Here is a 14,177-nt window from a genome sequence, read left to right as displayed (position 1 = left end):
TCATCTCAGTCAGTATTTTGCAGTCACAAAAACACCAGTTTTGAAAAGAGTGATGTCATTGAGGTGTTTTTTCTTAGAAATTGATGTTCACAACTTCTAGGAGCAAAAGATCAAACCCTGAAATCCATAGAGCCTCAAGTCTTGCTCAGTGAATGGATTACAGTATGATGAACACATACAGCCTAGAGATATGAGAGAATAAATAACCTGATCATCAAAGATAACTCCGCGGATGCACATAATCAGTTTTACATTTCAAAAAGCTCTTCCTCGGCACACCAGCGTGTCTTGTGCAGTCTTATGATTGCATTTATTTATGCTTTTTTCTTTCATCAGGAGAAAGACAGAGAGACACCATCCCTTACAATTCAAAATTGAACCTTGCAGAAATATACTGTATGAGAGACTGAGCTTTGCATGATGACCATATTTCTGATCTTCAGCAGGTCTCTGTCTGGTCGAAACTGTAATCTCAGTCTGTCTCATCACTTTCCAGTCCTAAATCAAAGATATATTTCTGTCTCTCTTGCTGTTGTCATGATTTTGGTGGTCCATCATGCTAGTATCACCTGTTAGCAGAAGGTCCGAGTAGTTATCCATCACTGACGTTGACCTAACCCAAGCTCATGCATAACCGTTACATTCGAGTTACAGAGCTAAGCGATGGATTTTCTGAAATTTCATCATCCAGTGATCTTTTCTGACGGTATTTCCAGAATCATCACCGACTCTTTAAACCATCTCAGCTGCACGGTAAAAAACCTGTTTCTCAAGCTTTAACTATACCACCTATCCAGGAATCTGTTGCTCTCTTTGTGCCGCAATAGAAAAAAGACTTATTTTGCTTAAAACACAAATAGAAAGCATCATCAATATAGACAATTATGAGCGATAATAAAACTCTTTAAAGTGCCCTGGGGAGTTTTTTTATAAACACACTAAAGCTATGTTTACAGTCGGCGATTCTCACAAAAACACATTGTGTTTAGCCTTGAAGTCTAACAGACGTGTTGAATGCATTCTTTGCTCATAAAATATTTGCTAAGCCAATTTTGTTAGCCAGTTATCCATGTTTACTTGCCATCTGTCTTCTTCTTCCCTGCCTTTATTGGCACATTGCTGCATTTCCTAGTGCATTAGTTTCACATCATGGTGTGAAACTATTGTCTATTGCATATGCATGTGCGTCCTCGTGCACGTGCACAAGGCAAACAAAATGGGGACAAATAAAAAACCTGTTCCATAGCGCTCCTAGAGGTAAGAAAAAAAAAAAAAAAAACTCTGTAGGGTACCTTTAAGTTTGTTTCACATTAGCTAAAATCATTTTTTGTTGTGCTGCAGACGGACATTTCTTTAAGAGTTTTTAAGGATTCTGGAAATACCTTTAGAACAGAAGTTAGTGTTGAAGTAAGTGATCGCATGTGACTGGAGAGGCACAAACTTGGACTATCCCTCACTGCATGACCTGGTAGGCTTTGCCTTTCATCTAATAATGGCAAACAAGTGTCTTCAACAGTCTTCATTGCAGAGTCCCAGTGCATCCCTCTGTAAGCAAGGCAGCTGATACTAATGCCCGTAGGCTGATCCTCAACATGTTTTTCTCCATACTTTCACCCAAAGTGTATTTTTTTACTCCCTCAAAAGCTAAATTCCCAGGAACAGAAGGGAAAGGGGCACCCACGCATCACTTGAGATGTTACAGATGTTCTTGCTGCTGTTTTATAGTTTAGAATATAATCAGTGTTAATGTCTAATTTAGGAAATGTACTGTGGAGTATTTCACTGAGTTATTGTCTTTACACCAGATCCCAGTGAATTTTAAACAGAAATGCAATCACTCTGTGGCCCCCGAAGCAAATAGAAACACTGCCTCCCTTTGAATATTGGATTTCATCCAGTCTATACCATAAACTCTCATCTATAGCTTTCATTTGACTTAATGTAAAACCCCAAACAGTCTCTTTTAAGCCACTTTGTCTCATGTGATTTCTGATCCTTGTTAATTTGTTTTGTGATGCTTCATGAAGGGATTCTTGAAGGGCATTGACTCCTGTGAAGATGAGATGAAAGATTAAGCCTTTCATTTTGGTATTTCTTCACTGACTAGGCGCTGTGTGATTCATTCCACTTCTGAAGATAACTGTGGAGGAATGAAAGGGGCTATTCCGGGTTTGTTTATGCTGTAGGCCAAGGGTGTGTGTAGCCCATAAATAAGAGGAAGGCTTATCACGTCTGTTGTCGACTTTCTGTTCATTTTTTTTTGTTATGTTTTCCTCTCTCCCGTGACGCTATTAATATTAGCACCGCCGAAATATATGTTGATTTTACATGAACCGAATGTCCCTTGTATGTTTCCCAGTGATGTATGCACATGGGTTTTGTCTAAATTTACCTTGTTTTATTTCTGTGATATAAATGTCCCATATGGATGTGGTAAGAAGACTGATTTGGGACAGTTTGCCTTTTTATACTGTAAATGTGGGTTACATGCTAAAAGGGACTATTTAATGTGCTTGTTGAGAGGAGCAGAGGGGATTTTTAGTGTCAGTGTGGGAAAGGAAGTGCTGTGGGCTCCTTTACATAACTGGCCTCTGCCCTCTAAACCAACTGCCATGGACCACTTGCAAACGAGTTATTGTGTGCTGATATGTTCGCCTCTTTTTCCAACAGCTGGTGTCACTAACATTCCTGTTTTGACCTTGTCGGAGTCGCACAAAAGCAGACCTGCTGTTCACACACCGCGCTGCTCTCTTGATCAGTTTGAATCATTGATGGCTTTCTGTTCTCTCACTGAACCCCCTGATATTTTTGGTACCCACAGATGCGACTCTGCAACCCCGTCCGGTGGCCAGCAGGCAGTACTACACCCTGCCCAACAACGGGGCAGGTGTGGAGAGAAGAACGTCGGCTGCTCCGGTCAGCATCAATGTGGAGTCGCCCCGCTTTCACCCCCACGCCAAAGGCAAGAACATCAGGTTGGACGGGCAGCTTCGCCGTGCCACGCGCAAGAACAGCTTCTGTAATGGCATCACTTTCAGCCACAGGCCTGTCCACCTCTATGAGAAGGTTTGTTTTCAACTCACTGTGCTTTTTTATCAACAACAAAGATGTAAAGAATAAAAGTTAAACGTTGCCATTCCTTCAGGTGCGTCTTCGCCTGAGTGGCGTGCACACCGGCTGGAGTGGAGCTCTACGCTTTGGTTTCACCAGTTTGGACCCGAGCGAATTGCTCGCCACAGACATCCCCAAGTATGCTTGCCCAGACCTGGTGACACGGCCCGGCTACTGGGCTAAAGCTCTGCCCGAGAGGCTGGCCTTGAAGGACAACGTGCTGTCGTTCTGGGCCGACCGCCACGGGAGAGTTTTCTACAGCATCAACGACGGAGAGCCCATCCTCTTCCACTGCGGGCTCAGCATCGGCTGTCCACTCTGGGCCATCATAGATATCTATGGCATCACTCAGGAGGTCACGCTGCTTGGTAAGCACTTTATTATGTTGTTTACTTGCTCTATGAAATGACTCCTATAAAATACTTATTGTTTTTTTGTCGTGACTGCAGCCGAGAGAGGCGAGCATAAACTGACTCACATTCAAAAGGGAAGCGAGAGGAACAAATTTCACAACTGACTGGTCATGAATCTGCACAAAATCCATCATTACAATTCATATACATCCAATAAAGTATTGAGTAATGGATATTTTTTGACTGGAGTCAGCTAGAAGGCCGTGTATTTTGACCATGGCTTTGACAACCCCCCGAAACCTCAGGAACTTATTTTTATAGTGTCAACACATTCACAGCTAATTTAAGCAGCTTCCTGAGAGTTCAGAGAGCAGCTGTGCCAGCATGGCATATATAGTAGGAGTAGGTAGTAGGGACTGGGGTGGCTCAATGATCCACTGTCTGCGTGACAAAACTAGTTTGTCTAGAAAACCAGAACATACAGAGATAAACAGGATGTGGACCACGGATCTCAACCCACCCTGAACCTCTCCGCTCTCTTACTATCAATGTCCCGCGCTGTGTCACTTTCTCCCTCTTCCTTCATTTCCATCACCCTCTCCCCTGTGGTTCCCTCTCGTACTCACTGGGTGTGTTTATCTTCAGTCTGACAAGAGCTATAGCCATGTTTGGTCAAGGCGGCAGATCCCAGGAGCTTTGGAGGGGCCAGTGCACTCAACTGCTCCAGCATCACTAGAAATAGTAATAAAGGAATGTATCATAAGTCAAAGGGGGACTACTAGCGCCAGATGTCTTTATATCAGCCCCTCATAAAGAAATTCAGCTGTACTATGAAATCTGTGCGGGAAGCGTGGCAGTTTAGAAGAGCTCATGGAGGTAAATAAGCTGGTGACTGTCTGGCCAACACGGCTTTCTAAAAACTAAGGTTTATTTAACTCACACACAACAAACAACACAGTTTTCTCAGGTTTTATAGCCATGTTTTATGGATGATTAATCCATTGAGAAAATAAGCATAATTAAGTTATTCATTAGTTCTAGTCCTATGATATGCCCATGTCAACAAAAGCGCTCATGGAGTAAAAGCAGACATCAAAGAGGCTGCGGTAACACATGCAGATAGTATCTCAGCACCCAGCTTCTCCTCAGGTATCATGGAAGAAAAAAGGACTCTCTAGAAACGAGAGAAAAAAGATGAAGTGTCCCGAGCTTACACGGGACAGATGTTATCGTACCATGTCCCAGTCACGAACTTGTTTGTCCATATTCTCCACCACAGAAAGCACGTTTGCTGAGAGTGTGGGATCCAGCTGCCTGAGCGCGGCCCGTCTGAGTGCCTATCTGCCCCAGAGTAGCCATGACTCGGCCAATTACAGCAACAATCAGCTGGAGAACAACCAGGCCGCTGCTGCCAAGATGGCCAACCTCCAGCTCAATAACTACACTCAGCTCATCCCCTGCTGCTCCTCCACCTCTTCCTCCTCCAACACACCGTCCTCTTCTGCCTCCACTGGATTCAGCACCCCGAGGGTGGTCCGGGGACTTCCTTCCCCGCTGGACAATGACTTGCACTTTCACCCCGTCCGTGGCTCTGACGTGATACTCTCCGCAGACCGCTCGGCCGCCTGCATCCACTTTCTGGACAGCAGTCGGACTCTGGTGTTCAGTGACCGTCCGCTGCACGTGGGCGAGACTTTGTACGTGGAAGTGGGCCACCTGGGCCTGCCCTACTTCGGGGCGCTGTTGTTTGGTTTAACATCCTGCGACCCGGCTAGTCTGCACGCCGGGGACTTACCGGCAGACCCCGAGGTGCTCCTGGACCGTAAAGAGTATTGGGTGGTGCACCGGGGCTTCCCCATGCCTTGCTCCGGAGACGTGCTCAGCTTCAGCCTGCTGCCCAGCGGAGAGGTGCACCACGGGGTGAACGGAGTGGGACGGGGCCGGCTACTCTGTGTGGACTCCTCTCAGGTCCTGTGGGCCTTTTTCACCCTGCATGGGGCTGTCAACAGACTCAGGATACTAGGTAAGCTGAGTGTATTCACAGCAACACATAGAGGTGATATCAGCAAACAAAACCCCACATATTTCTCATGTCTTACATTTTTTGTGGAATTATTGTAATTATGAGATGAGACAAACAACATAATGGAATACTTGAAGCAGAGGTTTGACATTTTGGGAAATAAGTGCATTCACTTTCTTAATTTTATTATTACAAGTTTTCTGAAATTTTATGTTCAAACATTCAAATGAGGCATTATCTTATTAAATATGTGCTAATTTGCATACATTTCCAGAACGGAAATCTGAACATTAGATAAAGCCAGGTTCAAAATTCTTGTTTCATTTTGTTGACATATGAGAGTAAAAGGTTTTTACATAGGGATTTTTGGATATCGCTTTTTATCACTCCATAAATCAGAAAATACTGTCAACAGCCATAAAAAAAACATTTTTTACCATGTTTTTAGGAATAAAATATTATATTAATCAGACTATGATTGATATATGAACAAACCCCTCTGTAAAAACCTTCAGAATATAGAGAGGAATGAAACTGGAAAGTTTGGTGGATGTAAGTGATACTGAAGTGGAGATTTCTGGCTCAGAGTGAGGAAAACCTCATTTTGAGAAAACGACTTTTAAAGCTAAGTTTTGTAAAATTCCAGACATTTTACAAGACACCATGAAATTTCCCCAGTTTATTACTTACATCTAAGGTCTTATTGATTTAAATACTACATCAACAGAGCCTTAAGAAAGGTGCCAAATAAAAATAAATATATTCTGATTGTGTTAATCATTTTAAAAATGTTGGCGGGTCCAAAATGAATGTTTTGTTTATCTCTGTGGAAGATATCAGATGTTGGGTTCCCACTTCTAACAAGGCTTGTGAGCCAATAGTATAACAACATTGGTAACACATGGTGTTTCTGGGTCGTCAATTAGTGTGGAAAAAAACGGATAAATGGCTGAGATTGACGGTAAGTGCCTGGCAACAACTTGTTGTGAAGTAAATGTGGTGGTTGAACGTTATCAATATTATCAATAGCACCTTGAAGACAATTATTTTTAATTTTATACATTTTCTGAAATCGTATGTTAAAATATGCAAATGAGGCATGATCTAATCGGTGAATTTAGGAGAAATCTACAAATGCAAATAAACAAAGTAGTAAAATATATAACTAAATGTGTATTTGGGGTGTTTTCTTTCCACTAGTCTGAAAGAAGACATGGCAAGCAAACTATCCCAAATCTCAAAAAAGACCAGCGTATAAAAAAACGATGTCTAGGCCTGTAGTGTCTCGTCATAATGGACAGAAATGAGATTGGCTTCAGAAGTGTATTTCCCAGAATGTCCAGCTTTTCCTTTTATGCTCAAATGATAAATGGCCAAAATGGACATACTGTTCAATTATCATCAGTCTATTCTTGAGTCGAGGCAGCCCCTGCAATTTATTTTTTCCCAGACTAAAGGAATGCAGTTGAGTAGTTTATGTCTGTATAAGCCTGTACAGTTCAGAGCTGTGACCTATCTGTCCTCGTCCCACTACTCCCACATAAACTCCCACATAAACTCCCATCAGCTCAGACCCAACAATATTATCCTCAAACAGAAACTAAGAGAAAATCACTCTATGAAACTTCAAGTAACATGCATATCTAATCAACTATAATTCAATATACATGTCACCTCTAAAGGCTTTACATGAGTCTAAATATCTCGTTTTTGTTGACGTGTATATTTTCTCTGTGACACAGGAACACTGCAGTCCAGTCCTCCCTCCACTTCCCCCAGCACGTCTCAGAGCAGCAGTCCAGACGACAGTGACTCAGACCTGGCGTTCAGTGTCAACAGATCGTCCTCTGCCTCTGAATCCTCTCTGGGTAGGTTACCACATGTTGACAGCTTGCCTACAATGTATGTAGAAACCCCCACAAGGTCACGGCAGGAAAACTTTTATGGTGTAGAGGTGTGGCAATCCTGTTTGGTCTGTTTATGTGCGACACCAGACGAGTCCTCGGAAAGACGTTTTGAAGTGTCAACAATGGATCTCTCTTATATGACATTTTCTCATTGTTAGAGATATGATGATTTGGCACATGTTAGAGCCGTAACGATTAGTCGAGTAATCAATTAGTCAACCGACAGAAAATGAATTGGCAACTTATCGATAAATCGTTAAGTCATTTCTAAAGTAAAAAAAAAGAAATCCAAACATTCTCTTGTTTAAAGGTGCAGTGTGTAGGATTTGGCGGCATCTAGTGGTGAGGTTGCAGATTGCGACCAACTGAAACTTCTCCCGTGTGCCAAGCGTGTAGGAGAACTACGATGGCCGATGCAAAAACGTGAAAAAACACGAATGGCCCTCGCTAGGGTCAGTGTTTGGTGTGTCCATTCTGGGACCCGCTCCATATGTAGATAGAAAACGGCTCATTCCAAGGTTACAAAAACACGATTTATTATATACTCAAGAAAACATAGTTATTAATATTATATTCCATTTCTGCCAATAGATCCCCCAAAATGTTACACACTGTTCCTTTAAGCTTCAAAAAATGTGAACATCTGGTGCTGTTCGTCGTCTTAACATTATAGTCAATAGAATATTTTTGGGCTTTGGAATGTGGGTTGGACAAAACAAGACATTTGATGACATCACCTTTGGCTCCAGGACATTGTGATGAGCATTTTTTAACTGTTTTGTGATGTTACATAGATGAATCGAGAAGATAATCAGCAGATTATTATGATTAGGATTAGTTGTAGCCTTAATACATACTGCTTTTTTAGTTTCAAAAATTACATATGGAAATTTGTGTTTGTCATGGCTCATAAATAACAAAACACACTCCAAAACACAGATAAACAAAGAATGTATAAAAGCATAAGTATTGAAGATGTGAACCTGACTTACTCGTCCCACAACAACAACGAGAACATCTGTGTACATGCATCCATGTCTGCTCTGTTTTCAGACCCACATGTTTTCTCTCTTTTCATCCAGTGACTGCTCCCAGCTCCCCTCTCAGCCCGCCCGTCTCTCCCACTCTCACCGCCCCAGAGTTGCCCTCTGCTGGGAAAAACGGAGAATGCACTATTTGCTTCGACCAGGACGTGGACACAGTCATCTACACCTGTGGACACATGTGTCTGTGCAACGACTGCGGGCTGAAGCTGAAGAGACAGATCAACGCGTGCTGTCCGATATGCCGGAGGCCTATCAAAGATGTAATCAAAACGTATCGGCCATGATGGTCCAGATGTTGAAACAGGTGCTGTGACTTCCGCTGCTGGATGCCACCTGTGTCCCCCCCTTCTCAGGCTTGGTTGGACACGGACCCAATCGGAGATTAGCCACACCAGGACATAATTGTGCCTATATTTCCATTTTATATGGGTGAATCATTTCTGGAGAGAGACGATGCTCTTCATACGCAGAACTGTGATGGAGCTCATTTTAATACACAGACTGCTACATGAGCTCTTATGTTTTGTCTAAGAAAGACGAGTCGTTTTGTATTTTCAATGTGATGTCTCTTACATCACATGTATTTGCTGAGCAGAAAATCCTGCTGTGAATATTTTGTCCCTACCTTCGTCCTAGATTTATGTGTGCTTCAGCAGAATATGTGGACCGTAGTCTATGACTTCTAGTGCCTTAGATTTTTGCCACTTTGTGTGTCCAAGTGATTATGCTAACAATCCTAGCCATATTTTCAATGTACAGTAATGAAAGCTTGTGGTGAAAAAGGCACGCAGATACAGAATTTATGCAATAAAAGGTGTAAGAGTAAGTGGAAAGATGTGACTGTACGGTAAGTGTGTTCAGTGGTGTGCTTTAAGAAAAGTATGTTTGGAAAGTACAAAATGAAGAATCTGCTTTTGCACTTCGAGAGATTAATAAACGTGGACTAAGTGTGATTAAAATGTGTGTAGTTTCAATAATAAGACTATACTTTATAAAATTTAAATTAGCGTTGTGTAGGTATTTTATAGGATTTAGTGGCATCTAGGGTTGAGGTTGCAGATTGCAACCAACTAAATACCCTTCCACTTACCCCTCCCTTTCCAACTACAGTGGTTTTCAGGTAACGTTATTCATTCTTGGATACTGTAGAAACATGGTGGTGCAACATGGCGGACTCCGTGAAGAGGATGCAGATATGAAGGGCTCATTGTAAGCTGATGAAAACACAACCATTCTTAGTTTCAAGAAAATATATTAATTTCATCTGTATAGCTGTAGATGTAGCAGCACTTTTGCATGTCATGACAATATTTTGGGGGTAAATTATTAAGCATTCCTGATACCACTAGTGTGCTTTTCTTATAAAATACGAGTCAGCTATTTTTCTTTATGACATTTTGATATTTTTGATAAATAAACAAGGGCTGTGCTTTCTTTTAGTCCAATGAAGATCATGTGATATGATCAAACGTCCCTTGACTGACATTGAGTGTTTCCAAGGTCAAGATTGAATTTGATACACAACTTTTAAGGATGAGAAATCCTGAAAAATAAAAAATCTAATTTGAACATCTTTAATTCCATGACAACAAGATAATGTGATATGACAGAAAGCTCATTTAGAAATGGAAACCCTGTAAAAGGGGAGTGCATGTTGAATATTTATCAGATGACCAGACCTGGCTTCAATGAGATGCTAATGCCTCTCTGGCTCTGTCGGGTGTATAAGCAGTATTAGTATAAGTTAGTAGTATTTTTTTTACTAAAATATTAGCCATAAGCTGCTATGTCAGGAGGAGTCTTTCTGCCTCATTTGTTGAATAAAATCACTAATAAAGTTGCAATGCACAGTTAATATTATACTAAGAACCAGATGTTTTCCTAGAAACCGAGAAACAGAGCTACATGTGTTTGCTGTGTAAACCATAGGTGTGAACAGGCTGTTTGCTAGCACTTGTTAGTTATATTTCATAGAGCACTAAGGTTATCTGTTAGCTTATTGCTAGTTCTTATAATATAAAATAATATATACAGCCCATACCATTTCTGAGCCATCGTAGCACGATGCTGTAGTGGTGGGAAGTTTAAATCTTTGTGGTGAATCAATACACACTGAGTCATTTTGGCCTATTATTAGCAGCAAGCACACTATTGTGTTGGTAGTGAAGCTAACAAAAAGCCATTTATAATTATGACCTCCTCCATTACATTTAGTGGCACATACAGGATAGTCAGAGAAAAGAGTTATGGGGTGTTTTATTTCATACAGACATGCGGGTATCGAGTGGAAGTAAAGCAATTTGCTTTTGTGTACGTGTACGTGGAAAGTGAGTTGTGAAGCAAGAGAGAGAGAGAGAGCGGCAGCGAATGTGTGTGATGTGTGAGCAAACAAGTGAGCTAGTGGAGCAGGAGGAGGAGTTAGTTTAGCTTTGAGAATATATAGTGAATGTACAGTTGAAGTTGCAGTTTGTGCAGAAATAACTGCTGCAGCTCTGCAAGACCAACAGAGGTTTCCCTCTGTCTTGTTTCCCGGCGGCTGAGTGGAGTGACGACGGGGGTTAACTCCGGAGCGAGTAACGTTATCGACTCCGGCCCAAGCAGAAAAAGTTAACACAGTGGTTTGTCCGTTCTGGGCTACTATAGTAACATGGCGGCCTCTCCGTAGCTATGTAGACATAAACGGCTCATTCTAAGGTAACGAAAACACAACCATACTTATTTTCAGGTGATTATACACGAAAGAAAACACACTTACTAATATTATATTCCATTTCTGCCAAGAGATCCCCTTAGCGGTAACGCACTGTTATTTTAAGCAGTAGGCAACATAAAGCTGAAAACCTATGAAGTGTTCTTAAAAAATACAAACATTAATTTTTTCCAGCAGCGGTTAAGATAATTTTGTGATTGCATTTGGTGTTCACTGACAGCCCGGGATGAGAACATCTTTACCCGCGATGACCCCAACATTTAAATCCACCAAGTGTGCCCAGCTTTTCAGAAACTGCACCACAAACATGGCCTTTTGACAGTCAAGGTGCTTCTGTTCATCATGAGCGTGTTTATGTCTACATTTGCCAAAGACCTGTCACTTTCTGTTGAGTTATGCAAAATATCTCCCCGGGCATATTCAAGTTGTTGTTTTTTCACACACAAGTAGACTGGTGTAACTATTTACTGCTGTATCACACAGCCGCAGTGGGAACTGAAACACCACAGTTAATTTGAGACTCATTCACACTGACTGAAAGGTGTGCACAGTTTCCTTATAATAAAAGTGATTAAACAGTGTGCTGTGTCAAGAGTGTAATTTGAATTTCATAATGCGAGGAAGTGACTGCGTTATAACTCCTTGTAGGTAGCCATGTTTAATTAATGAGGTGCCAAACTGAAAAAGTTTATAAAATAGTTTTGGGGAATGGCACAGCATCTTTCTAAGAGGTTAAAATACTCCCTATAGGTAGAGACCAGAAATCAAACGTGTTATAGATAAAGTTCAAAATTAAAAATATCCTCAAATGCTAAAATGACCCAACTATTATTTACATCTTAAAGGGCCTTCACTTTAAGTATTGTATGATCCAATGAACCACTGCTTCAAAGAAAACTCCTGCAGAAATTGTCCTGATCTGCCCTGCCCTTAGGTTTTCATTTCATTCTTTCGTCATTTCCTGTTTTATTTTGATATACAAACATCTCCAGTTCCAACACCTGTGTGTTGATTATCCACACCTGCCCTCAATTACTTGCCTGCCCCTGATTTTGCCATTAGTCTACCCTGTTTATATACCCACCTCTACCTCTTGTTTTCCCCTGCTCCCCTGCCAGATTGTCCTTGATCTACCCTGTGTGCTCATTGCTGTCATTTTTCTTTGGTTTTTGGACTCAACCTTGTTCCCTGGGTTTGGATGTTGTCTTCTCCAAGTCTGGACTTGTTTGCTCTGTTTGGATTGACCCTTGGATTATGAAAAACCAAGCATTTTTTTTTTAACTTTCCTCATGTCCTGTGTCTGCTATTGAGTCTTTATTCAACCCCGTAACAGACAGTAAGTGAATCCAAACACAAGATTTCTCCATCACAATCACATGTTGTTTAGCCTGTAAAGAAGCTTTTATGTTCTGCCTGTAGAGACGCACTCTTGATCGTGCAATAAGGAGGCATCGGGCTTAATAAAGTGTAGTCTCTGTTACAGGATATTGAATTTCCTCTTCCATCAGCAGGGACCGGTTCTTCTTGATAGAGATTTTCATGCTTTTTCTGTAGAATGAATGAGGTCATTCACTCCACAGAACAGAGACATTGTCAGAGTTAGGGATGGTTTATAGATGTCTATATGTCTGGAGCAAGCCTTATAGGTAAAGGTGGTATAACCAGTAGAAATGGCACATTTGATATGGATTTAGACCATTTGTACTGGTACAGGTATGATATTGTACATCACTGAGTATGGAATTTGAAAGATCTTGATTTTGGTTCGGCAGTCAACAGAGATATCACATAATTGTCTCTGGTCTCTGCTCTCACACCAGTAGGTGGAGCTTTACCTTCTATAAGCTGTTTGGTGCTGGACAAGTGTGGTTCAGTGGGTTTATCGGAGTTTATTTTTACTTGAACCAGCTGCTTATGTGAGAAAACATAAAGACCATGCAGTCAACTTGCAAGACAGAAAACAGCGAGCTATGATTTCAAAAATGAAAGAAGAACTTCACACTGAATGTTTTAGACCAGTGATTCTCAAAGTGGGGTCCGGGATCCCCCAGGGGTCCTTGGATTTATGCCTGGGGGTCCATGAAATAATTTGCTATGAATCATAAGCTCTCAGCTGGTCAAATGTCCACTCTGTCCCCTCCTCTGTGTGTGATCACACTAACGCTAAGTCTGGAAATGCATCTTTTCCCTAATCTGTTCTCACTACACCAAAAAAAATTTCACACCTGAAAATTAAGTTTTCATCCAGATTGGACCATTCAAACACACTTAATCATAATTTTCACAGAAAACCAGTCAGTTAATTTGTGGTAATTTGATGACCAATAACTTTTATTTGCCATGTGAGCACAAAACAAACCAAAATAATAAAGTTGCCTGTATCAGATTTTGAAACGAGGTCACAAAATTACATAATAATGCAGAACCCAGTCGATATTGTACTTAAATGGGTGTAAATAATTCCCTAACAAATTTGCAAGTAATGAGATTACACAAAAAGCAACAGTGAACCTGTTACCAGTTATGGGGCCCCTGGAGGTCCAGGGGGCCCCGGGGCAGATGCTCACATTGGTTTATTATTTCAGAGGTGCACAGAATAAAGAGCTTTATATAATACCAGTGATGCACAATTTATAATAAAAAATTATAAATTGTAAAATATTAACCAGTTGTTTTTTGTTTGCAGGAGTCTCTATTGGACACATGAAGGCGCCATTTCCATGCACGTGGAAGGAGAGGCTCTCTGTTTTAATGAAGACCAGTAAAGAAACATGACAAGTTGTTGATGCCCTACAATTAAACCAAGCTATTCTTGGGACGACTTGGGAAAGCCCCACATGTAGTCTGATATCAGTGTTATTTGATGAGACTGGTTCAGAGAGAAGAGTGTCAGGACCAGTGGCGGCTGGTGGAAACTTTTGTAGGTAGGGCTGTGCCACATCCGATCAATTTCAGCAAACATCCCGGTATGATTTAATGCAAAAAAAGTAAAGGTATCAAAAATAATTAAATAAAAATAATAAATAA

The 14,177-nt window shown here is 41.2% G+C and overlaps 1 protein-coding gene across 2 annotated transcripts in view; it reads left to right on the top strand.

The window, feature by feature from the left end:
• neurl1b (neuralized E3 ubiquitin protein ligase 1B) overlaps positions 1–9,393 on the top strand; it is a 28,947-nt gene extending 19,554 nt beyond the window's left edge. For both annotated transcript variants that reach the window (XM_037781200.1, XM_037781201.1), the window contains exons 2-6: positions 2,822–3,066; positions 3,146–3,479; positions 4,744–5,487; positions 7,230–7,355; positions 8,477–9,393. In XM_037781200.1, the coding sequence (XP_037637128.1) occupies positions 2,822–3,066; positions 3,146–3,479; positions 4,744–5,487; positions 7,230–7,355; positions 8,477–8,724 (1,697 nt within the window). In that variant the 3' untranslated portion in view covers positions 8,725–9,393. The remainder of the gene's footprint in view (positions 1–2,821; positions 3,067–3,145; positions 3,480–4,743; positions 5,488–7,229; positions 7,356–8,476) is intronic.
• Positions 9,394–14,177: the final 4,784 nt, after the last annotated feature.

The sequence above is a fragment of the Sebastes umbrosus genome, chromosome 9, assembly GCF_015220745.1.
Source record: "Sebastes umbrosus isolate fSebUmb1 chromosome 9, fSebUmb1.pri, whole genome shotgun sequence".
In the NCBI taxonomy this organism is placed as follows: Eukaryota; Metazoa; Chordata; class Actinopteri; order Perciformes; family Sebastidae; genus Sebastes; species Sebastes umbrosus.
This window is presented reverse-complemented; position numbering and strand designations above follow the sequence as displayed.